Source organism: Sinocyclocheilus grahami, unplaced genomic scaffold (assembly GCF_001515645.1).
Source record: "Sinocyclocheilus grahami isolate Dianchi unplaced genomic scaffold, SAMN03320097.WGS_v1.1 scaffold118.1, whole genome shotgun sequence".
In the NCBI taxonomy this organism is placed as follows: domain Eukaryota; kingdom Metazoa; phylum Chordata; class Actinopteri; order Cypriniformes; family Cyprinidae; genus Sinocyclocheilus; species Sinocyclocheilus grahami.
Window position 1 is genome coordinate 907,965 of NW_015505297.1, and position 27,608 is coordinate 935,572.

General features: G+C 34.8%; 1 protein-coding gene and 1 long non-coding RNA gene across 2 annotated transcripts; both read right to left on the minus strand.

Annotated features, from left to right (window-relative positions):
* Window positions 1-7,823: 7,823 nt before the first annotated feature.
* LOC107589685 (uncharacterized) lies at window positions 7,824-8,107 on the minus strand. Its single transcript, XR_001609695.1, has 2 exons — window positions 7,944-8,107; window positions 7,824-7,867 (listed from the first exon to the last, which is right to left on the minus strand). It is a non-coding gene; the product is annotated as an uncharacterized lncRNA (long non-coding RNA).
* A 306-nt stretch (window positions 8,108-8,413) lies between these two features.
* On the minus strand, window positions 8,414-23,905 carry LOC107589608 (sorting nexin-6). The gene is made up of 14 exons (XM_016278101.1): window positions 23,810-23,905; window positions 23,639-23,689; window positions 19,464-19,568; window positions 19,234-19,344; window positions 17,801-17,922; window positions 17,593-17,716; window positions 17,000-17,095; window positions 14,293-14,398; window positions 13,512-13,587; window positions 13,134-13,173; window positions 11,869-11,955; window positions 11,393-11,552; window positions 9,346-9,431; window positions 8,414-9,260 (listed from the first exon to the last, which is right to left on the minus strand). The coding sequence occupies exons 1-14, from the start codon at window positions 23,813-23,815 to the stop codon at window positions 9,207-9,209; spliced, it is 1,224 nt and encodes a 407-aa protein (XP_016133587.1). The 5' UTR covers window positions 23,816-23,905; the 3' UTR covers window positions 8,414-9,206.
* Window positions 23,906-27,608: the final 3,703 nt, after the last annotated feature.

The window sequence follows — 27,608 nt, forward strand, 5'->3', positions numbered from 1 at the left end:
TCGTGGTACCATCACAGAGAGGCTCAAAATCACTTTCCAGAACATTCTCATTCACTGTTCCTAGCTGGTGGAATGATCTTCTCACCCCTATCCGGAATGCTGAATCCCTGACAATTTCAAGCGACAGCTGAAAACGCATCTCTTTCAAAGCTACTTGACTTCATCATCATAAAAAAAACATTATCTCTCTTTATTTATTCCTTCTCTTTCTAGCTTGTACTTATTTGAACAATGTCTAGAAACTTGGTATTACAACCACTTCCTGTGTCTGTTTGCCTCTTTAAGAAGAATCGCTTTATGTATCCCCCAATTGTAAGTCGCTTAGGATAAAAGCGTCTGCAAAATGACTAAAAGTAAAGTAAAAAGTAAGTATTGTAAGTCGCTTTTTAAAAAAATTTAATAAAACATATAAAATAAAATATTTAAAATAAAACAGAAACAAATAATGTTTGTATTTGTTTCTATATTGTTTCTATATATAAACGAATATTGTTTGGCTCTGTGACGAGTTACTAATGTTCGTCTTTTGTAAGTCATTTTTTAAAAATGTAAATAAATGAATTAAAATAATTTAAATTAATTAAAAATAAAAGAGTAAACGATATAGAAACAAATAAAAACATAGAAACAAATATTGTTTGGTTCTGTGACGAATTACTAATGTTTGTCTTTTATAGGCTAAGTCACTTTTTTAAAATGTAATGTAAATAGAAACTAAAATAATATAACAATATAGAAACAAATCAAAACAAAAAAATATTGTTTGGCTCTGTGATGAATTGCTAATGTTCGTCTATTGTAAGTCGCTTTTTAAACATGTAAATACAAATAAAAAAAAGATTTAACAAATATTTGTACTTTTTATATTTAATACATGATTATAGGAAACGAATTAGTTTTTTAAAAATCAAGTCCATTGACAAAATGTAAACTTTAAATTGAAAATTAAAATACATATGATGCATTTAATCATTAATTTATGTATGTGTTTACTTTGCCATTTTTGTTAATTAATTAATTTATTTATTTTTGCTCCTCTATTTCGTAGCCTACGTGACATCCACCAGGTCGGTAAGCCCCGCCCACTTAAGACACGGATTCCTGCATTCATGCCATTCTACCATTCTACCGTCGTGTTGTATTTCTACGAGTTCAACCCAACTGTGCCGATTACAGTCCGTAATGCCCAGCCGGGTCAGATCACAGCAAGAGATGCGAGACTGGTCTCATGCATGCTTCACATGCCAAACAATTCATGATGAAGGAAAAATATTAAAATAATGTAAATGAGATCACCAATGCTTTTATCTCAATGACCGTGACTTGTAATTAGAGTATGACATTGTACGTGACGTTTATGAGCTCATATTATAGTCATGCCACCGCCATTGAGGATCCGAAGTGCTGCATGTGAAGGGGCGTTTTCAAGAAGTGTAAAACACAGCTCTTCTGTGAGCTCTTAATGCTTTTTTATAGACTTACAAATACGAACAGGTTACACGTGCATCTCTTATGGTCATCTTCAAAACTTTGCATTGCAACACTTTTAGAAGTTTTTTTTAGGACGAATTGCTTGTGCAACTGCATGCATCATATAGGCCTATTAATTAAGCATACAGATTGTTTTAAGCTCTACGTTTTTGGATGCTTAGGAAACTTTAGGAGCAGCTCAATGAGGTAAAGTGCATGAGCAACACTCACCTTATGTCTTCCTCTGATTTTGAACTTGTCCAGTTTGCCGTCTGCGCACGTGATGAGCTTGTCCATTCGGGTCAGCAGATAGCCAATGTTTTGGCAGCCGCTTTCAGTGCCATCGACCCATGCAATCTTGTCCCCTCGAATAGCTTTGCTTTTGTTTATTATGTGGCTCACTAACTGCCCAAAACACAAAACAGTAGTAAAAGAATTTCATGCACATTAACCCATGGAAAATCTGTTGTTCTAAATTATATGGCCTGAGGGTGAGTAAATCTTTTTTTTTTTTTTTTTTGGGTGAACTATTCCTTTAAGAGTTGAAAGTGCCATATAAGTTGAACTGGATGTGTATGTACCAACAGTTAAACAGCTTGAAATGCTGCCTTGCCCAATTGCTTCTTCTTAGAATTGCAACTCTGGCAGGACATTGCTGTGCATCTAGAGTTCAAACTCCAGACGACCCGTGATGGCGTACGTGAGAACACCCTCATCCTGTAGTTTAAAGTGTAAAAATGCTGCTATTTTCATTTTGAGCTCATGCCAGTGATATGAATCTGAGAGCTGGACGTGATATCATTGGATGCTTATGTGTCAAAGCTGAAAACTAAACTAAACGGCTTCATCCATATCTTAAGTTCCACCTGTTTGGCAAAGATCAATATTTATAGATCAACTTGGTGAAGAAAACAAAGTATTTCACAGAAGCATACTGTAATGTGTATTGTAGGTTAACTAAATGTTTTAACCCAGATAATAACTGTAAACAACTGATAAATATTATCCTCCTATTGAAATGTGGTTTGTATACGTGCTGAGACACGTAGTCATGCACATGTAATAACATATGCTCATGTTGTCCCAGCTCTTAACAACTATATTTTAAATATTTATAGCACACATGTATTGCATAAATTTAGCAAGTGGAAGAGAACAGGATTATTCTTTTTTTATTATTATCATTACAAATCTAACAGCCATCTTTTGGTAAACAATTAATCATGGGTCTTGTAATTTTCATTAAATAAATTAAGGTGATAATTAAAAATAGTGTATATTTTATTAAAGAAATTGCGGTTCAGTTTTATATAGAAAATATTGAGAACATTTCACTAATAAAACCAAGAGATATGTTTTCCTAATTTTTTTTAATGAAACAAGCAGTTTTGAGGCTTGAATTGAGGAACTAATTAAACTGAAAAAAAATGTAAGGAAAAGCTTACGTTGAGGTTCCTATTGTTACCATTGTGCAGAAGAGCAGAGCTTATGGTTATGGATAATTGCATGTACTACCATTATGAGGCATGGTGCTTTGTTCAATGAGCAGTAGCTTTGCAAATGCTAGTGCAGTAAAGTTTTTTCTCTGTCTCGTTGCATACAGTCTTTTAATTGTACAAAATAACTAGTCATAGTTAAATACCAACAGACCTTACTCAAAATCACAGACTTTTGAAAATCAACTTCAAATAAATGAGCACATTTCACTAATAATATTAAATTCATTGTGTCACAGATTAAATCATTTAGGAGATTTTACATGATTTATTCAGGTAGATTCCATTAAATAATCAAGCCTTAAAAACTACTCAAAAATATTAAGTGTAATATTGTTACCATAATTTTTTAAGTAGATAACAAAATTTTTAAGTGACATTTTTATATGTGCCAGTAGTCCTTGAAAAAAATACATTGAGATTTTTTATATTAATATTTAATATTAATTTAATTAATAGTGTTAAAATGGCCCCAGTAACACGTCAGTGTACTAGTTATCAGTCATGTATTAATATTTAATATTAATTTAATCAATAGTGTTAAAATTGCCCCATGTAACACTTCAGTATACTAGTTATCAGTCATTGTTTCCTTTCAGTTATTGCAGTATCAACGACATACAATTTTAGTTTTATTAATATTTTAGATTGGATTTTATTTCTATAGCTTGTTTTAATTTTGAAGGTACAGTAACCATATTACTGTATTACATTTTGATTAGCTCAGCATGAAAAGAGCTTTGACAAACCACAACAGACTAAAGGCTGTAATAAAGCAAAAGGTGGTTCAACAAAATACTGACACAAGGGGGTGATCCTTTTTCCAACTCAGTGATTGTTTTTATTTATTTCTGACATGGTGTTATATTTTTCATTTGGATGTTATAAGTTGAACTGAGTAAATACAGCTGGATAAAACAAAAACGGTCTTCATATCAATAAGCAAAATGTGATTATTTTAAAGGTGGTGATTCTTTTCTATAACCACTGTATGTATGTGTATATATATATTTATACAGTAAGTTATTTCTTAAAATATTTTAGTTCAGAATTATATTTAAAGCACAAAGGGGACATATATTTATCATCTGAAATGGATTAAATCTTTATTACACAACCATGTTGATCAGCTAATAATGTATAGCAACAAAATATTAAATATCTTCAAGATTTAATCTTTTAATTCAGGGATACAATTTCTATTTCATAACTAGTATTGTATTTCATAACTAATGACCAGATAATAGCATATGTTATTCATGTTCATTTTTACCTACTGATGAAATACATACACATGTACAGTCAAATGCATCAAAACTTTAGATAAAAAAAAAAAAGTTTCATACCTCAAAATATGTTTTACTTTCACACAACGTTTTGTTTGTTTTTTTCCAGTTTACAACCTGAGCAACCAGCTCTGAATTATCAACAATCACATAAGCACAGATAATTATTTACTGCATGACTCACAAGGGTCTGATAAAAATAGATCTCCGGCGGTGACAGAAACAGTATCAATAATTCATCAGTCCACTATGGCAAACCAAATCATTTCAGGTCGGCCAAAATAAATCTCTATAAAACTTTACAAATATGTATACAATTAAATATACACATTTATATCAAAAAATATTTATCATCTGAATAAACCACTGTCATGAAACTAAACAAGAAGCATTATGTAAAAAACTAAAAAGTCATAAAATGATATATTTCTAGTAAGGGCAGTGTCGCACACTGGGCTCTTCACACATAATTAGCCAGGCTTTAATCACACTCCTCAACGTTGGTCTCCAACATACACAAGTGTCCTCGTTTGAAGTAAATCACAGACATCGTAGTGAACAGTTCTAAAGCAGTTTCTTTTCCCGGCCACGAGCATCCCGATGGTCTCGGCTGATGACGTCACTGGACCACTTCAAAATAGTGTAATATGGCCATTATGTGCTGAGGCATGAACACATAACCGGTGTAGACCGCCATCGCTGCCACCGTGATCAGGAGAGAATCTGACAGGCTTATTAAGGAAATTATTTTGCAGAAGGAAACAGGTTTTTATAGTATGCTAAAATCTTAAAAAACTTTTTTTTTACTTGAAATAAAATTTGTAAAAAAAAAAAAAAAAAACATGGAACTTTTATTTAGTTTAACTAAAACTGAAATAAAAATGTATTCAAACTATATAGACTTAAAAAACTTTTTTTTTACTTGAAATAAAATTTGTAAAAAAAAAAAAAAAAACATGGAACTTTTATTTAGTTTAACTAAAACTGAAATAAAAATGTATTCAAACTATATAGACATATAATAAAAAAAACCAATACAAATGACAAAAAAAAAAAAAAAAAGTTAACTTTCAAATGAAAATAAAACCAGAAAATATAAAAATAAAATGCAATTTAGAAAATTCATAAAGTATAATAGTATCTCAGTGATACTTGAATAACACTGAAAGAAAACCATGACTGACATCTAGTGAATAGTTGTGGGATTTCGCTTCAAAAAAGATCAATGAGATTATTTAAATAGCATTTAAATCTAATGTTAATGAGAGACAGAATTTAGCTTAGGAATTGTATTTTTATCATCAGCAGACTAATAACAAAAATATATTTTTTAAAATACTGTATGTGTTAAACATTGATTATTTATGGCTCTAAATACAGTGTTGGGGGTAACTCCTTACAAGTAACGCGAGTTACGTAATCAGATTACTTTTTTCAAGTAACTAGTAAAGTAATGCATTACTTTTTTAATTTACAAGAAAATATCTGAGTTACTTTAAAAAAAAAAAGTAACGCCAGTTACTTTGTTTTCCCATTTATTGACTGACAGCCCTCCTGTCCCCATATTGGGAGAAATCGGATTGTGTGCGCTGTGTGAACATGATGTTACTGTAGTTCCAGACTAAATGTGAATGTGCATTAATTCATCCCACTCACAAAAAACAGATTTAGTATTCATCAAAATGAATTAAAACAGTGAAATGCAAACTCAGAATATGACGCAAACCTGCAATAATTAAATCTGTTAAATAACACAAATGTATCTAATCCCATTTTATTAACCAGTATCTTTGCTGCTGACCTTTGCTGATCCAGTTCAACCATACTAATAAGCAAACATGACTTTAGAGAAACTAACAATTGTGCTTCATTGTTTTTTTTATAGCTGAAGAGTGTTTCTTCTCCTGCGTTCTACTGTACAGACCTGAATTCACTTTTGCTTCAGCCTGAGGTTTATTCAGTACACTTTTTGCTGTGAAAGGGCTTTTATATTTGCTATAAATAGAACTTCTTATATTAAAAACAATCAAGCCCTGCTCATATTTAAAAAGGTAACGCGAAAGTAACGCAAAAGTAACGCAACGCATTACTTTCCATAAAAAGTAACTACGTAACGTAATTAGTTACTTTTTTAGGGAGTAACGCAATATTGTAATGCATTACTTTTAAAAGTAACTTTCCCCAACACGGTATATGTATACGAATGAAAAAAAAAAACGTTACAAAGATGACCAATATTCAAACATGGCACTAAAACAAGTCAGCTGACATGACTTTGTTTGACCTCAGTAAAACATGTTCCTCGCTACAGAGAGAGTGACTGAAGCAAGTGCGACTGGTTCCAGTGAAATGAAAGCTCACACGTTCCCACAACCGTCTTCCTAGAAGACACCTGAAAATCAGCTCGTGTCAAATACTGAAATGTTAAGCGTCACACCCACCAGAAGCACGTTACATGACTAATTCAGTTCAATTCTTCTGAAGTTACATAGAGGCACTCATACAAACACAACTCTGAAGAGCAACTCATACGAATCAACAGTTGCAGAATTAGATCAAATAGATTCACGAAAACAGCCATCTACAGTCAATGCTGGTTGAAAAAAAACATGAATTCGCTGAGCTACAGACATTTAAATATATTATAAAAATATTTCGCTAATCGTACGATACAGGTAAGTGCACGGCACACTTGAACAGGAAGGCTAAGGAAACAACCTGATACCTGATATTAGGAACTCTTCCCAAATGTTGTTTCTTAACACATAAAAAGCACTGTATTTTATGAGAGAGAAAAAAAGGATACTGAAGATAGTTCTCTCCCAAGGCTCCAACATATACAGAGCTGTTACGAGCAGATATTGGTAATAAAACCAAGATAATTGTTTCCAGGCATCTCCTAACGCCATATTTTCTCTCGGCCCGTGTTCACCGTCACCGCTCCCTTTCCGGTCCAGATCATAACAAACTAAAAGTCGTGTGCTAGACCGGAAATGTATTTAAAATATTTATATATATATTAGTATTATTATAAAACAAATTAAATATAAGGGGTTAATCAATTTATTTTAGAGAGTCAAGGCATTTATTTTTTTGCATTTTCAAATGCCACAAAACTTGTTTAAATAAAACTTGCCAATAATCAAAATACTTTTACACAAAAATTCAACACCTTTTTTTTTTTTTTGCATAAAAAAAACAAACTTAATGTGATTATTAAAATCAGGCATTACACTGTCTGCAAATAACAATTCATACATTCTGACCCAAAAGCACTTAACAATAATTTAATTACCACATGGATAAATGTCATCAATTGTTTTAAACTGAACTTTATGTAATTCTGTCTTTAATAGTTTCCATTTTTGAAAACCTTTGAAATAAAATATTTCTTTTACGAGGAGTAGAAAAACATTGATCTCAAAACGTAACCATATTAACAACTGTTACTCTTGACGTACAATATGCAAAGAAATAATAACACATTTGTGCTTTTCGATTAATTACCAGCTGTATCATCTTCATCTTCATCTGAGTCAAAGTAAATGCTGTCATACACCTGAGTCTGTGGCTTGTCTGCTGTGGAAGTGCTGTCACTGGTCCCAGATGCTTGACCTGTAAATGAAATGTTGAATTCAAATTTGAGTTCATTTACTGTTATAGTTACATTTGAAATGTGTGCATGTGACACCTTGAGCTGAAGATGCCGTCCAGCTGCACTCCAGGCCCTTCATGGTGCTGCTGAGCTCTGCCTCCATCTCCTTCTCAAACTCATCTCCGCTGGAGGACTCGCTCTCCCCCGTCAGATACTCTCTGATCAGCTTCTTCTTCTGCTCCGGGGTCCCGTTCAGAAGAATATCCTTTTTTTTTTACTTCAAAATAAAGCTGTCAAAATAAAAGCCACTAAAAAAAAAACCTTAATTAAATCAAATCACCATGATTGCGGTTACAACTTGTGTAAATGTATTTTCATGTCATTTTTACATTTAATAAATAATCAAAGACTATTTGAAGGTCTCCCGAACTATAAGTGGCAGCTGGATTGTATTAAAGAAATCTCATTGTGTAAGAAAAACAATATTTGGCCAGTAAGCGAACACTGCCTTTATTTAATGTGTCCATTAATTCAAACCATCAGTTGACATTAAAAAAAAATCTCACTTAAAGTAAACAGCATCATTTATTTTTTGTTATTTCATGGTCATTTTATCATTGTTATCAGCGTTTATCTCAGCATTCCTCCGTCTGAATAAATGGAAGCTTTGGTCACATATTGTGAAAAAGAAAACAACATTCATATAGTGCACTTCAAAAAAGTCTGGAGAAAAAAATGCATCCATGTATGAAGTTTTTTTTTTTTTTACAATGTCATGAATCTACATTTTAAGGCAAACATACTGAAGCATTATTTGTTAGGAATGAAAAAAAGGAATACACAGCTTTGCAGAAAATGAGTCCGATTACGACGAACCATAGCTATACGATGAAAACTAACACATGTACAAGGCTTTGAGTGACCATACACTTTAATTGTAATAACAATCAGCTCAACTTGAACAAGATATCTGAGCAGCATCCACACACAGATCACCAAAACTAACTTCGAAGATTACAACAGGGAAAACAAAACCAAGCGAAACAGAAAAACGAAACAAACGGGACAAAAACTGCCGAGACGAGAATGATGTAGCGAATCCCATGGAAAACAACTGACAAGTTAAAAATGTGTGATTAAATGAAGTCGTATATCTTGTGCGGTGTGGATCAGGTGATCTTCCACAGTGGACTGCCTCACTTTAGGGGGGGTTGTGGAGGGAGTATGGTGTCTCTGGTAGTGGTAAGTACAGACGTCTCTTTAGACAAACTGACCCCAGGTATGTTCTCTCCTCCATCTTCCGAATGAAGACGAGACCAAAGCAGGGAAAGCCCTATATGGAGAACCTGGATCGAGGACCTAAGTGTCCCCTTTCAGGACCCCCAGACAGCTCTGCAGCAACTGTAGATTCCCCTGGAGAGAGATCAGGGCATATCTTGAATAAACAATACATGGGTTGGACATCACTGAAGAGTCACAGTATGAAGTGAATGAAAACCTTGGCATGTTTGAGTTCCAGCTCAGCCAGCTCCACCAAGTTCTTTCTGAACGCTGCTACTCGCCGTGTCTTGAAATCGATCAGTTCTAAATGGAAAACAAGCATTAATATTTAGTGAGCAAAACAGCTGTTTAGCAGATGCTTTTATCCAAAGTGACTCCCAAGAGCTATCTGAGGTTAAAAGCAATATGCCACATAACAATTTAACATCGAGTTAATTTTCAAAAACACATTTCCATATAACACCTTGTCCAAACAAAATTCTCAGTTCAGATTGAAAGCAAAAGTAGGGATGCACAATTTGGGGGGAAAAACTTCAAAAGAAACTTTTTTCTTTTTAAAGGGGTCATATGATGTTGCTAAAAAGAATATTATTTTGTGTGTTTGGTGTAATGAAATGTGTTTATGTGGTTTAAGTTTCAAAAAACACATTATTTTCCCCATACTGTACATTATTGTTTCTCCTCTATGCCCCGCCTTTTTGAAATGCGTCGATTTTTACAAAGCTCATCGGTCTGAAAAGCGAGGTGTGCTCTGATTGGCCAGCTATCCAGTGCGTTGTGATTGGCCGAATTCCTCAAGCGTGTGACGGAAATGTTACGTTCCTTAACATACTGTGATGCCTGCGGCAACCCCATGTGACGACCCCGGGCTGGACTCCGCTTCGTCCACGGTGAAAGCCGATCCGGCGATCCACAGCGTGAAGTTGAAGTATTTCCTCAGCAACCAGCACAGATCAGCTCTAGGCATGACGAAGCGGATATCGTCCTCTTTTGGAAGGCCAAACAAAGTAGTTTCACTTTCACAACGAAGCACACAGCGTCTTCAGGACATGGCAGCGGCGGCAACAACAATACTACAGCAAGAATAAAAGTTACGCCTTCTTTCTTTGCGTGAACATTTGGGCGCCGTTATGCAAATCTTCCCACATCGTGACGTAGACATGTGGGGGCGTGTTAGAACGAGCCATTTTAGGTAGGTGTGGTGGACTCTTAACTTTTATAAAGAATATCTCTTTGGATTTGAGACTTTAGTCTTTGCAACTTTACAGATCTTCTTTATGCACCAAGAGCTTGTAACACTCCAAAGAGAAAGGAAAAATTGAAAATCGCATCATATGACCCCTTTAAAAAAAAATAAAAAATCAGATTGTGAAAAAAAAAACAAGTCCCTACTTGCTGCACAATTTGGCCCAACATTTTGTGATTAAATAATCAACGTGGCAATAAAAAAAAATATATATTATTTATTAATAATGATTATTATTTATTAGGATTATTACTAAATAACATTAAACAAAGAAATATTCCTGTTGTAATACATTTCCGTAAAATAAAAAATAATAATAACAACAACAATATACAGTATAACATTATACAGTATTATTATACAAATAATTTTCAAATGTTCAACCATCAAGCAGAAAACCTCAAGGAGCTGTTAAAGTCAGTACGAAATGAAAATTCTTCTGTTTTTCTAAATGCATGTCATAGATCTAAACTAACAATTCATCCATGCATGCGTTTCATTAAAAAAAAAAAATTCCGACCTTGTAATGTTTAATCAAAATGGTCTAACTAGATATTCCAGTTAAAATGACAGACTTCTCTCTGGTGACGTATTTAGTCTGCTTAAACCCACTCCTGGAAGCTCACACTTCACTCTAAAATATGCTTTGCATATATTTATTTAATTAAATCATTGCCTTTCATAATAGCGCTAGTAGCAATTGATAGTAGTGATTTGATAAGCAATATCACAATTTAGGTTTATTTCAGTTTTATTTTGATTATTCAGCCCTAGTGTGAAATGACACAATCAGAACCAATCAGATCTGTGGAGTCGGATTTTGGACCAATGACATAACAGTGGGTGGAGCCAACTAGTGTGACACCTATTAAAACCAAGCAATCAACAAATGGCAATTGGCTGTGCCAGTTTACAAGGAAGAGCAACTTTTACTACGTTGCGTCTGATTGGGGAACGATGTAAAATCAAGTAGTTTTTGCACTGAATCCACTGTTTGAATAATATATATACGAATTACCTTGTTTTGCAGATTCAGAGATTTTCTCAAACTTCTGACAGCACACTTGCTGCGTGGTTTCTGCTTGTAGGACGTCTTTGTTTTTAGCTCGGGCTTTGTCCAGAGCTTTATTAGCGTTCTCATAATCAACTAATGCTCTTCCTCGTCTGTACAGGAGGTCCTGTGGAAGAGATGATGGAGTTTACAAAGAAAGAAAACACAGTCTAAAAGTGTTTTAAACGGGGTCAAGAAGCAGTAACTATGAACAGCAGAAGATCAATCCTCTGCAACAAACAGTCAATTTTGTATTAAACTGAATCTTATACTCCAAGAGGTCACTGTTCCACTGTTTTGCCTTGGACAGTCAGGTCAGAATCACTTCTGTAGCTTAATTACATTGTATCCCAGGGCTACAGCAACAAATCACTCACTAACGTCGGAAGGAAAGCCCTCTAATGACCAGCTGCCAGTTCAACATGCTGACCACACATCTCTACCTTAGCGGCTTGCGACTCTCTGAGGTAGTACTTCAACAAGTCGGCAAGTTTCAAATCCTCATCGGCCGCCACGCGCGCTTCAATTTTCTGGGAGTTTGGGAACAACAGAGGAAGAGGTGAGTGACTTTATAGCCCCTAACTCTCTGATTCATCAAATTCTGCCTTCTCTTTTGAGAAAAACTGCTGAGGTTAGACATAACAAATGACCAAATTAAATTCTCTTCACCTTAGAGAGTAAGGTAGTCACAAAAAACTGTAATTTTATACACTTTTTAAATGAGAAATTATAAGAAAAATGTATTCTTTAAAAATAAAAATAAAAATTATATATATATATATATATATATATATATATATATATATATATATATATATATATATATATATATATATATATATATATATATATATATATATATATATATATATATATATATATATATATATATATATATATATATATATATATATATATATATATATATATATATATATATATATATATATATATATATATATATATATATATATATATATATATATATATATAATTAAAAACAAATGAACAAGACCTTTTGTATGAACAAAATTATTAGTGATTAGTGACCTAGTAATAGTGCAGAATCATAAATGATTTGGTGACAGGTCTCATTTGTCAATATTAACTACAGTGTTGTTATCATTAACCAATACCATTAAAAATTATTTTCAGTAATTAAACGAAACCTAAATATTAAACGAAAATGAGAAAAACTGAAATAGAAATAAAGCTAAATATAAATATAAAAAAATTAATAAAAATGACTAAAGCACATAACAAAAACTAAATATAAAATAAAAATAAAAGCTAATTAAAATAGCAATAAAAATATAAATACTATATAGTATGTAAATAATACTAAAATATCACCAGTTAATAACTATGAATAATACTGCTACAGCATTTATTAATCTAGTTCATATTAATTTCAGCATGTATGAATACATTTTTTAAATCAAAATTGTATTGGTTCACATTTTGTGAGACACTGCACTGTGAACTGACACGAACAAACAATAAATAATAATTTTTATTAACTAACATTAACAAAGATCATAGTTAAACTATATTTTATTATTAACTGTAACGAATACTTCTTATTCATATTATGTCATAACGTTGTAAATGTTATATGGTTTTAAAAATTAAGGATTAAACTTAGGACAACACTAAATTATTAAAAATGTATCTATATTAAAATTATGATGAAACTGGAAATGCTTACCCGTGTTTTCTCAAAAAGCTCTGATACTTTCAAGAAAAATCTGTTTAGGAGGGAACAAAACAAAAAGCAAGTCAAACATTGGACTCCATTAACCGATCTAAAAAGACTAAGGGGCCATTCACACTTTTTCGCTTTAAAAATACGATATGAAGGCCTTGAGATGCATTTTTTAAAACTTGAACGCCATGTTTTTAGATTGTTGTGTGCAAGACGCTGCACAGTCGTGAGACGCGAGTGCAACAGTCAAACACGTCCATCAAGTGCGTGTTTACATAGAAAACAACGCAAAAGTAGTGGAGTGGAAAGGAAAACCGCATTCAGTGTGAACGGCCCCTAAAACATTCCCTTTTGGAGCTCCATGGGAAATCATTGTCATACTTGCACAGATCTGTGGAGTCCTGGGTTCCTAAGGTGTACAGCGTGGAGGCGATTCTGTTGATATCATCCGCCGCACCTGAAACACACGTCCTGTTAGATCTCTAGATGAGGAAACGCTGTCAGTGTTTCACACATTCAGTGACTCAGTATTCACAGCATTCTGCTCATCCAGATCATGTTTCAGTGTTGTGCCAATAAGACTCACGGCACACAAGGAAAAGACTAAACATTTGGCTCGGAATTGGAAAAAAATGATGTGAATGACCAAATTCATCTGCATAATTGGAAAGTGCTGCATTAAAATCTCTAAAACATTATTCAGATCATTTTACACAATACACTGCATGTCATCAGATACTTTTCCAAATTTACATTTGAGTCACCTGACATTCGATCATGACACATTTTCCTACTAAGCAGCATTATGTTAGCACTCCTAAAAGAAAAAAAAAACAACCTTTCCAGTGTCTAATTTTGCATGCAAATTAACGTTGGACACAAACACTGCAAAATGAGGAAACATGATATGGGAGTATTTATAGATCATAGCTTTGACACTGAATAAAGTTTTATTCAATTCACCTTAGAAGAGATGAACAGCACAATGCTAATACGGTTTTGTTTTGTGGGTATATCTGAAATGCTATTGGCAGAGGTAACTGGACTGGAGAACTTTGACCTTGCCTTATCCTTGACACTACAAGGTCATGTGAGCCACGAGCATTTACAAATGTGTGACGCGTTCACCCATAAAAATGAGATATGGAAAAGAGAAACTTACTTTTGTGAGACCTGATCATTCGATCAGATTTGGCAGACGAGTCTTTGACACGGTTGTGGTACTCTAAAAGGAATGTCTTCTCGTGTTCGAAGAAATCATCAACATCCTGTGATAAAAATAAATAAATAACTAAATAAATAGACTGTTCAGTAAAATGCAAAATTAAAAAAAATAATCTTATGAAGAAATAATATGATTTTGAGATGAAACATGATGAAATGCATGTGGTTTTGACATGTCTTCTGCCAGACTTACTTAAATGTAAACTGCTGTTCAATAGTTTGGGGTCAGTAAGATTTTTTGTTTTTAAAGAAATTAATGTTTATTCAGCAAGGCAACCCTCTGCGACTAAATCTTTACTCTGGGCGACTAAATGATGTCTAATATTAGACACTGGCTAATAAATTCTCAGATTTTACTCACCAGTGTGTGAGTTGGAGGCTAAGTATAAGTTAAGCACAGATATTTTTTCACTCACAGAACACTGACTAAGCGCTTCCGAGTTTTCTCTCAGTCAAGCGATCTGTGATATTTTTCAGTTCATCTCTACGGATGCGCAGCGCACCTGTATTTCGCGAACCGTAAACTTTAGTGTGAAGGCGCACGACTCGCCGTCACTTTGCTTTTTTCTCACACGTAAAGAGAGAGACAGAGCGAGAGTCTTACATACTATATGCGCTATATGTAAACGATATTCTTTGTTGTATTTTCCTGTCAAAATAACGGAGTTCCTTTGGAGTTCTTCAGCTTTTAAGAACTGCCGGTTTCTCCGGTAGTGGGGCGGAACTAATGCGCAAACGACAATCTCATTGGCTGGCGCTCACCTATTATCGTCCCTGATTTGAATCCAGCAAATTCTAGCGAATGCACACAACCTGATTAATATTCATGAATCCAGCAGCTCGTTAATCCTTGTTTTTTTTCCAGAAACACAGAATGACCAAAAAAAGCACCACCACCAGTAGGGATGTAACGATTCGCTCAACTCACGATTTCATTTTCCTCTTGACAATACCCCATAGATTCTCTATGGGGTTCAGGTCTGTTGAGTTTGCTGGCCAGTCAAGCACACCAACACCATGGTCATTTACCCAACTTTTGGTGCTTTTGGCAGTGTGGGCAGGTGCCAAATCCTGCTGGAAAATGAAATCAGCATCTTCAAAAAGCTGGTCAGCAGAAGGAAGCATGAAGTGCTCCAAAATTTCTTGGTAAACAGGTGCAGTGACGTTGGTTTTCAAAAAACATAATGGACCAACACCAGCAGATGACATTGCACCCCAAATCATCACAGACTGTGGAAACTTAACACTGTACTTCAAGCAACTTGGGCTATGAGCTTTGTCTGTGGTTCAGGAGTGGCTTAACAAGAGGAATATGACAACTGTAGCCAAATTCCTTGACATGTCTGTGTGTGGTGGCTCTTGATGCCTTGACCCCAGCCTCAGTCCATTCCTTGTGAAGGATTTTGCTTGACAATCCTCATAAGGCTGCTGTTTTCTCGGTTGGTTGTGCATCTTTTTCTTCCACACTTTTTCTTTCCACTCAACTTTCTGTTAACATGCTTGGATACAGCACTCTGTGAACAGACAGCTTCTTTGGTAATGAATGTTTGTGGCTTACCCTCCTTGTGAAGGGTGTCAATGATTGTCTTCTGGACAACTGTCAGATCAGCAGTCTTCCCCATGATTGTGTAGCCTAGTGAACCAAACTGACAGACCATTTTGAAGGCTCAGGAAACCTTTGCAGGTGTTTTGAGTTGATTAGCTGATTGGCATGTCACCATATTCTAATTTGTTGAGAGAGTGAATTGGTGGGTTTTTGTTAAATGTGAGCCAAAATCATCACAATTAAAAGAACCAAAGACTTAAACTACTTCAGTCTGTGTGCATTGAATTTATTTAATACACGAGTTTCACAATTTAAGTTGAATTACTGAAATAAATGAACTTTTCCACGACATTCTAATTTATTGAGATGCACCTGTATATATATATAGTTTATCAGACTGGCGAGTAAACAAAAAAAATTACTAGCCAATGGCGATTCAATTGCCAAGGTGTCCGTAGAGGGTTGCAATGATACATTAAATTGCTCAAAAGTGACAGTAAGAACATTTATAATGTTACCAAAGATTTCGATTTCAAATTAATCCTGTTCTTTTGAACGGTTTATTTATCAAAGAATCAGGAATCATGGATCTTGAGCAGCAAATCGGCATATTAGACTGATTTCTGAAGGATCATGTGACACTGAAGACTGGAGTAATGAGGCTGAAAATGCAGCTTTGCTTCACAGGAATACATTACTTTTTTTTTTAAATATTAAAAAAAGAAAACAATTAATAATAATTTTATATATATATATATATATATATATTTTTTTTTTTACTGTATTTTTAAACAACAAACTCAACCTGGATGAGCATAAGATACTTCCTATGATGCCAAACATTTGAACCATAATGTATTATTTTTGACTATATTTTTGGTTTTGGCCATTGTGCATTCCACTACTAGTGAAGCATTCACCAGGGAGTCATAAACCATCACTCAACCCACAGCTAAACACAAAGTAGCTCAAGCCAAAGTAAATAATTTCTCAGAAAGGTGCCTGTCATCGTGGCCTCTCTCTCCACCCCCTAATTTCTAAAGCAGAGTCACGTAAAACAGTCGCATGATTTGGGAAGAAGGCCACAGACTGAACTGACCTTCACTCCAGCCACAAGAACCCCATCTGCAGACTTCACCACGTTCTTGAAGAAATCCTCCAGCTTTTCCTTCTTGTTTTTTCCTCGTACACTCAGCTGTAATTACAAGTGAAGGGCAAATGACCAATTAAATGCTCTTTTTTTTAAAATTCCTACTGAGAAATTGCTTTTCTATATTTGTTTTGGCTTCAAAATGTTTTATTAAATATTCTTCAAGTTTGCTTTGCACAATCTCATCTGCTGTTTGCACTGATGTCAGACTTATTCAGTTGTTATGAATAATATGATCTTTTGGTTTGTATCCAAGTTTCAAATAAAAAAGAGAAAAGTCATTAAAGGAGACTTTAAGTAACGTTTGATATTTTTAATTCACTGCAGAAAAAAAAGAACAATTAAATTCATTATCAAATAATATATATTTAATATAAACAAGATTCATTGCCTTAAAAAAACAATGGTTATAATATAGTAAATAATAACATGCATAATAATACATAAATAATACATAACACTTAAAAACAATATTGTACTTGTACTTACAATTTCCAAACATTTTACAACAATAATGTTAGAGTTAAAAATGGCACACTTACGTCTTGGTTGTACTCTAAGAAAACATGAAAGTTCAAGTCTTTGCGCAGGACGGGATGGGCAGCAACACGGCACAGAAAGACCTCATGCATTGCCACAGTCTTCTTGAAGATGGCCAGATATTCACTGCAACATATTTTCATATTATTAATAATGAAGTCGTGCAACTAGCAACGTGCTAACAATCATAAACGAAGACGATCAACTCACGCCTCCAGTTCCTGTTTCATCTTAGTGAACTCCTCCTTGGTCATAGATCCTTCACCTTCACCCAGCTTCTGAAGTTTCTCCCGTGATGCATCGAAATCCGGTCTCGGAGGAGCAGGAGGAATCTACAGGGAAAGTCTTTATGTTAGCTATTCAATCGGCGTTATGACTCCCAAAACAGTTTCGGTTTGCCTTTAGAGGGTGTTGGTAATGAGACTCTGGGATTCATAATATCATCATTTACTAAATGAAAAATGCAATCGCTCACACTGCTGTGCATAATGCAAAGTGCTATAAATAATTCAGGCCTGCTTTGATGATATTGTAAATGGCAGTCAGTGCCGGGACTCTTTCTTTGTTGAGTATTAATCTGAGCATCCCAGATGAAACTATATTAAATCAGATAGCAAAAGACTTATTTGATACTGAAAAAAACTTATGTTATAAGAATATATTGTGAAATATTTTTACAATTCAAAATAACAGTTTTCTATTTGAATATATTATAAAATGTAATTTATTCCTGTGATGCAAAGCTGAATTTTCAGCATCATTACTCCAGTCTTCAGTGTCACATGATCCTTCAGAAATCATTCTAATATTCTGATTTGCTGCTTTCTTAATATTATCAATGTTGAAAACAGTTGTGCAGCTTAATATTTTAGTAGAATCCATGATACACTCTAACGCATAGGAAGTTTAAAAGAATAGCATTTAATTGAAATCAAACGTTTGTAACATTATAAATGTCCTTACTGTCACCTTTGATCAATTTGATGTGTCCTTGCTAAAAAAAAAAAAAAAATGAATTGCTTAAAAATAAAAATCTTACTGACCGCGAACGTTTAAACACAATGAACATGGCATGGAAAAGTAATAAAGCATATCACACATCAATCTAGTCATTTTACTCTTCTAGCTTAAAGGCAGGAAAAAAACACTGGGGGGATTTTTATCATTATATGGTGGTTGTGTACACACACATTTCAGTTCAAACAACTCGTAAAAGTGCATGTAGCATCCTATGACCCCTTTAATAATAGTTTCAACCAATATATCCACAATGGAAACTGCACCAAAGATCATTTCCCTTTTTTTCTTGCACCTGATCTACAACAAAATGAGATTTGCCATGCGACAACAGACCTTGTTATGTACACCAGGCCTATAAAATGACATTAAGCAATGATTTCAGCCTTGGCAAGAGCGACTGGAACGTTTGCTCTCAAACACACATAATGAAGTAGTTTTTAAAAGAGAGTACAGGACCGGACCCATACAGTTCAAACAAGCATCCAGTGTAAGGCAAATTAAAGAATGACATTACTAGCATACTTGCAAACAACTGGTCTGTGATTGCGATTAACAGCCAAGCTATCTGTTACATCACTAATCAAACCTATACTATAATACGCTAAACACATAATGGTACTTACAATATAACCTGCATATTCTTCACTTTCCACAAACGAGTCATGGAGCCAGATAAATTCTTCATGCTGTCTGACCACTGAAAATTCATTCTGTTTGAAATTAGGTAGAGTGCTCTGGAAAAAACATAAATCATCACTTAATGAATGAATGCAGTAACCGACATTTGCATAAAGTAGATTTCAGAGGCAGAGACACACAATCCTGGTAGTTTTTATTCATTGATGTTGTGTACCTTTGTATGGACGGTGAACTTGACCTTGTCTCTCTCGCTCAGAGCGTCTGAAATGTCCACCTGTAGTGTAGCGTCGGTTTGAAGATCCACATTCACTGCCCTTGGCTATTAAAATAATTCAATAAATACAGTGTAATTTAATACAACAGCTCAAACAGTGAGGATCACAGGAGCCTATTGCAATTATACTGCATTCATTTTTGAATATTACACAAAAAGTTTGTTTCATCTACTTACAAAACATTTATAATAGATATTGTTGCATTTAAGTAGAAGACATGACTGTCAAGCAATGACCGCAGCAACATATTCAATCTAGAACAATTTGAAACAACATTTTTCTCAGAAAACATGGAATATTTGTGCTTTCAAAAATGTATTTGTCAGAGTTAACAACAATGAAAAACTTTGAAGAAATTGCACCTAAAATATACACATTCTCTTATACAGTACAAATATAATACCTAAAATCCTCAAAAAAAAGTTAATGTCCAAGTTACTCATCAACTACAATATACATATTATAAATATCAAATTTAATACAAACCAGCATTGCACTGAAATCTTGGGCAGTTATTATAATTTTGACAGTAAAATTATTATAATATTGTAATATGATATATTATAGAATTAACTATATAAAAAAGTTAGTCACGACAAACTTTAAGTTGGCTTGAGAAAGCCGGACCAGAAAGTTTGAAAAAGATTGAAAAGTTTAAGAAGTTTAAAAAGTTAAGTTTGATGGTTTTCAGTCTGAAATAGTTTGAAGTTAAAAGTAGTTTTAAAAGCTTAAAGTTTGAATGTTTTGAAATAATACAAACCAGCATTGCACTGAAATCTTGGGCAGTTATTATAATTTTGACAGTAAAATTATTATAATATTGTAATATGATATATTATAGAATTAACTAGATAAAAAAGTTAGTCACGACAAACTTTAAGTTGGCTTGAGAAAGCCGGACCAGAAAGTTTGAAAAAGATTGAAAAGTTTAAGAAGTTTAAAAAGTTGAGTTTGATGGTTTTCAGTCTGAAATAGTTTGAAGTTAAAAGCAGTTTTAAAAGCTTAAAGTTTGAATGTTTTGAAGGCAATACAGTCTCTCAGAGATAGATAGATAGATAGATGCAGCTGCTAGAATACCCGTGTGGTTGCTAAGGTGTTGCTATTCGGTTGCTAGGGTACTTGGGGTGGTTGCTAGAGCGGTTGCTAGGGTACCCGGGATGGTTGCTAGGGTGCTGCTATGCGGTTGCTAGGGTACCCAGGGCAGTTGATAGGGTGTTACTATGCTGTTGCTAGGGTACCCAGGGTGGTTGCTAAGGTGTTGCTATGCGGTTGCTAGGATACCTGGGGCGGTTGCTAAGGTGTTGCTGTTCGGTTGCTAAGGTACCCGGGGCGGTTGCTAAGGTATTGCTATGTGGTTGCTAAGGTACTCGGTAGGGCTGAACGATTTTGGAAAATAATATAATTGCGATTTTTTTTTTACCAATATTACGATTGCGATTTATTATACAATTTTTTTTAAAGCTCTTTATGTTCTGTATTATTCAACAAAGACAAGCTATAAATCATTGTATAGTATGGCCAACACACTATTAGATAGATTAAACATAAATGTTCTTTTCTGTAGGCCAGGCCTATATGTTATGATGAAATTAGGTGATGCATGAATTGATATGAATGACATTTTTATTTAACAACTACAATCACAGTATATTGACTGATTTGTTGAACTTCCAACCTTGTAAGCATCTAATAATTAAGACAACATAAAGCACTGACAAATAAGCCTGGTGTAAACATTAATATGAAAGTCAGTAACAAATCACACAAACTAAAGTAGATTGCAGAAATATAAAAACAAATCTGTAGATTTACCACACTACTTTAGGTTATTCACAGTCACTGTAATAAACATATGTAAACATGTGCACTGCACTTTTTAAACACTGTCTGTTAACTTTAGACCAGTGGTTCTCAAACTTTTTTGGTTGCGTCCCCCTCAGACTACCAAATAATTTCTCTAAACATTATGAAAAAATGTAAAAAACCTACAGGGAAAAAAACACCTGCATCACTTGAAACATTGAAAAATAGAATAGAGAGAATAACTTATTAATCTCTCTGTTATTTATGTATTTTTTGTGGGTTTCTTGCTGTCCGCTAAGGCATAGGACACACACAGGCTTTCCTCCTCACCACCGACATTAAACACGTGTCTACACCGGACGCCAGCGGCAAAATACAGTAGAACCATTATAATCAGTGACGTTGTCTACATTAGATGCAGCGCAGCGCGACAAAACCCGACATTAAACTGATGCCTTGTTCTATTTATGACGTACTGACACAAAGTTAAAATGGTTTGCACCGGTCGCTTTGTCGTGTCAGTGTAGAGCTGTTGCGGCGTGATGCGACATCTGTGGTGTCCGGTATATACACGGCGAGTGAAGCCGAGAGCAAGATATGCCTCGTCATATTTTCTACATTTAGCTTTTAAATGACCAGCACCTGCCTGGGTCTGTGCAACTTCATCTATGGTTTTTCTCTTCACTTTCACAAACCGATCCATCTCCCATTCTAAGTTACTCCTTTGGCTGTTTACCGTTTTATTTCTTTTATTTTTCTGCTGATGGCCCGCACTCGACTTGAGCGCTGCTTAGACTGATGTGTGTGTGTCATCAAAGTACTGAGAGAGCTATAAGAGAGCGCGGACGTCTCCTTATGCTTTCTCTCGCTCGCCGTACTTTGATGTCATACACCGATCTGATCTTCAAGTCGAACACACCTCTTTACTCTCGCCTGTCACGTGACCGTGTAATCGCAGCCTCTGCGATTGAAAAATCCAAAATTTTCATATCACGATATTATCGCAAATGCAATTAATCGTTCAGCCCTAGTACTCGGCGTTGTTGCTATGCAGTTGCTAGGGTACCCGGGGTGGTTGCTAAGGGGTTGCTATGTGGTTGCCAGGGTACCCAGGGCAATTGCTAGGGTGTTGTTATGCGGTTGCTAGGGTACCTGGGATGGTTGCTAGGTTGTTGCTATTCGGTTGCTAGGGTACCCGGGGCGGTTGCTAAGGTGTTGCTATGCGGTTGCTAAGGTACTCGGGGTTGTTGCTAGAGTGTTGCTATGCGGTTGCTAGGGTACCCGGGGCGGTTGCTAAGGTGTTGCTATGCGGTTGCTAAGGTACTCGGGGTTGTTGCTAGAGTGTTGCTATGCGGTTGCTAGGGTACCCGGGATGGTTGCTAAGGTGTTGCTATGCAGTTGCTAAGGTACTCAGGGTGCTTGCTAGGGTGTTGCTACGCGGTTGCTAGGGTACCCGGGGTGGTTGCTAGATAGATAGATAGAAATAGTCAGATTATAGATAGATATTTAGATTTTTTTTATATTTTAACATTAAACGACAAAAGAGTAAATATTATATTTTGGCAGAAACGATGGTTACTCTGGTAAATGTTTGTTAATCTACAATTATGCAACATTATTTTAACTCTAAACATGATTTAAAACCCTCAGTTTTTCTACATGGTCATTTCCTCTGTAAAACTGACAATATACCATAGAAGTAACAGGGTATTCTTAAAAATACTTGTAGTACTGTGTACAGTAGCACGGTATGCATTAAAGTACCGCTACAGAACAGTCATTTCCATAAGGTGGATCTAAATAAGGTGTATCCATGCCATTACATTTAAAAGTTATATTGCAGAACAACACTGTAACAACAATATACAGCAACATTGTTTCATTTGATGTTACAGTATAAAGTAACATTGTTTCAAATCTCTACAGATAAGAATTAGTCACATAATAGTTTTTGTTACACAGTTACATTCACCACAGAATTTGCGCAGCTCGATGACACACTCTTCGCTTCTTCTTTAACTTTAACAGGGTTATTTACCCTCTTAATAAGTCTAAATTGCGCTAGTTTCTGCTATTGTCATCAGACTAGGGTCCAAGGCGAATGATTGTGCACACATGTGTTAGTGTGTGTGAGGCTCGTCGGGAGGAAGTGAACGGACGGACTCAAATAAGACACACACACACAGGGCCACAGTGACACCAGCGGAAATACACACGTCCTCTGACCACAAACACACACAACACACATGCACAGCACACGGCAGGAGGACAGAGGGAGAGTAGAAATGAAGACAGGAGGGAAAAAACTTACTCCTCTGTCCTCCTCCGAGAGGAAATCCGGACCATCGTCCAGCCCTTCTTGCTGTGGAGAGACACACAGAGAGGTCAGAACAGACGACAGATGCTCGTGATTACTCGACGCATCGGAGCGCTGGAGGTGTAAATATGAAGGGTGGAGGGAGTGAGAGAGAAAAGCACCCACCATCATGGCTGCTGCGGGTGGAGTATAACTGTGGCGGAGTGTGTGAGGTCACTGAGGCAGGACATCTGAGAGGTGGAGCTTCAAGTGTTCAAGCAAAGGTTTGCACCTTTTATTCGATTTTACATTTGAGAGATTATTATTATTTGGCTTTACTCTTCATTTTTTTAGTTATCTTATTCATGCACGTTATGTAGATTTGTATTACATATACATACAGGCTAAACATTCCTTGTAAATCAGTTTGTAAAGTTTTTTATTTTACTATATTAATCAAATAAATAACGTTCATTATTATTATTGTCGTTGCTGTTTTATTATTACTGCTAGATTGAAATCTGTATATTATATTATTCAGATATTTTGTATATTTGTCTGTACACATGCATTTAAGCAAAACATGAACTGTTTTTACTATGTGAATAAAATAAATAGCGTTTATATTATTATTATTGTTCTTATTATATATTAATTTTAATATTATATTACATTATATGTATTATATGTTTGTTTTATTCTCGTTATCTTATCATTCTGATGTTATGTATATTTATATATAAATATACATATAGGCCAAACATATTTCTTGTAAAGCACTTTGTAAACACTGTTTTTATTATATGAATAAAATAAATCATGTTTAACTATATTATTATTATTCGATTGCCATTTATATATTATATTATATTGAATGAATGAATGAAGCATTTATATAGCACTTTATTGTGTATTGCTGTACACCCAAAGCGCTTTACACTCATAATTGTATTAGGATCTCTTCTCTATTATATTATATTATATTATATTTAGGTTCTCTTTTAGGTTTCTTGTTCATTTTCTTATTATTCAGATATGTTATGTATATTTGCATGTACATATACATGTATTTTATTTATTCATAGTAAGAAATGTATGTATATATTCCTTACTATGTGAATAAATACAATATATTATTATATTTTAGTGCATTAGAAGCGACTTATAAATAGCTTATATAGCAAACTTCATTACAGACTTATGAGGGAAATATTCACTAACAAAGTCTGTACAGAACAGGGGTCGCTGATGTGTTTGTATATGATTGTGTTGATGTGATTACTCACCACTAGAGGGCGACAAACTCAGTTTAGTCACGGAGAGAACACTGCTTATCTTCACCTGCTGCTGGTGGAGTGTGAGTGATGCTGGTATTACTCAAACACCCCACTAATGAATTAGTTCAAGTCAGGCGAGTTTGAAAGAATCCAGCACTACTGGATAATTATTTTCATGACAAAAACCAGATAACAGAATAATAATCTATGCTGTACCACACTGCAGTTCATCTCTTTGACCGTGTTATAGTTTGTGGTTGCTGATATGATTTTAGGTAATATGATCAGCCAATGGTCAAGTGTCAATTTTGGACCTTCGGAAAAGCCACCATCATAAAACGGTACACATCAGTGATCTCTGTACACCAAATACTTGTCATTATGAGGTTAAAGGGCATATTTACATTTATAGAATCAAACTACACTCTTAAATATAAAGGTGCTTCAAAAGGTTCTTCAAGCGATGCCATAAAAGAACCATTTTTGGTTCCACAAAGAACCATTCAGTCGAAGGTTCTTTAAAGAACCATCTCTTTCTTACCTTTTTATAATCTGAAGAACCTTCTTTCACCACAAAGAACCTTTTGTGGAACAGAAAGGTTCTTCAGATGTTAAAGGTTCTTTAAGGAACCATTTAGACAAAAAGGTTCTTCTATGGCATCGTGAAGCACCTTTATTTTTAAGAGTGTATACCTCAAATTAATTGCAAACTAGGTGCAAATTTGTAATTTATACTTATTTATTTCATCGTGTCTGACCATATACAGTACATAATAGTTTTGACCTGTTTTGCTGCTGCGTAGGCCTGCTGTACACTGGTGCTGCCTAAAATCAGTTCCAGAACATATGTACAAGTGTGTATGCATTTCTTTTCTTTTTTTTCGTTAAAGGGATGTTGAAACAACACCGGTTTAGGACATAAACACATATTGAGAAATGACATACAGGCATCAACATCACAGAAATGAGCATCATAATAACATATTGAGTAACTTTGTCCTCAAGTGAAATCTTGTGACTCTGCAACATGCAATAACACATTGATATGCCCTCAACGGGTCATGCTGCACTGCAATAGACACAACAGTTCCATTGCAAAACAAACGATCAAACTGTTCATTTAACCAAAATGCCCATGAAATGTTTACTGATGAATTACTGTTAGTGTAGTTAGAGTAAATCATAACATAGTTCCTACATGCAAAACATTTTTTTTACTTAGAATATTGTAACTACATTCTCAACATTGCACCTCCTCTCTACTCACATTCCTTGCATCACAGGAATAGTTCACCTAAATATGAAACTTTGCTGAATATGTACTCCATCCGAAATGTAGATGAGTTTGTTTCTGCATCTGAACAGATTTGGAGAAATGTATCATTAGCTGTCAGTACAAGAGTGCAAACAGCTGATAAAAACATCACAATAATCCACACGACTCCAGTCCATCAGTTAATGTCTTGTGATGTGACAAGATGGGTTTGTTTCTTGTAAACACGTAGCATAAAGGCATTTTAATTTTAAGCGGTCACTTTTGGCCAAAATACGAGTTCATAATCCATAATAATGCTTCCTCCAGTGACAAAGTCCATCCCCTGTTGTCCTCTCACATCAAATTCCACCAGCATATCAGTTTAGAACAGTTTTCTCTTGTAAACGGTGTTATTTCTCTCCTGATTCAGTACTCCTATTTCATCCAGAAGCAACGTTTAAAGTTAAAAATGTCGTGGATTTGTTTTCTTATAAACTCACAGCTTTTCACTTCACAAGATGTTAACTGATGGACTGGAGTGGTGTGGATTACTTGTGATGTTTTTATCAGCTGTTTGGACTCTCATTCTGACGGCACCCATTCACTGCAGAGGATCCACTGGTGAGCAAGTGATGGAATGCTACATTTCTCCAGATCTGAAACAAACTCATCTACATCTGTCCTGAAGGTGAGTACATTTTCAGCAAGTTTTCATTTTTGGCCGAACTGTTCCTTTAAACTCCCAGATCTTCAGTTTAAATGAGAAGGAACGGCTAAGCCAGTTGACAGTATTCCTGAAATGCTTTTAACAACATGTCGCTCATTCTCAGGTGCTTTGCAGCAGCAAGCTATCAATACTCCGAGCGTGGCGGCTACACTCTTTCACCGCACAGAATCTACTGGAGAGCAAGGAGAGGTCATTTGTTTATTTTCAGCACACTTGTCCAGACTCAGAGAGTCAGGGCTTACATGAAAGGCACTTTGTTTCGTGCAGCGGTGGACATAAAAGCTCTGACTAATAAGTTGGCTACGTGAGCCCAAAATAGATGCAACTTTTGATTGATCTGAAAAGATTGCAACTAAATAAACTTGTCATTTTCTTGCTGTCTGCATGGTGTCTTTAGAGAAAAGATTGCTCTTTTTGTTTTAGTCTGTATTGATACTTGATTATATATCCTTGACAATACATAATAATGGGTATTTTCTGTTTTAATAATTAAAAAATTTAGCAATGCAACTATACAGCATATTTAATTATAGGAAATGTTTCTTGAGCAGCAAATCATATTAGAATGATTTCTGAAGGATCATGTGACACGGAAGACTGGAGTAATGACGCTGAAAATTCTGCTTTGTCATCATAGGAATAAATTACATTTTAAAATATACTGAAATAGAAAAGTTATTTTAAATTGTAATAATATTTCACAATAGTTTCCTATATTTTTAGTTC

Bases quoted from the DNA above. Each gene is read 5' to 3' on its own strand.
- LOC107589608 (XM_016278101.1), bottom strand. The intron at 19,345-19,463 runs GTACACAACATC...TGTTTTTTCCAG, and splicing joins AGTTCACCGTCCATACAAAG to AGCACTCTACCTAATTTCAA. The intron at 11,553-11,868 runs GTAGAGATGTGT...TCTCTTCCACAG, and splicing joins GAGAGTCGCAAGCCGCTAAG to GACCTCCTGTACAGACGAGG.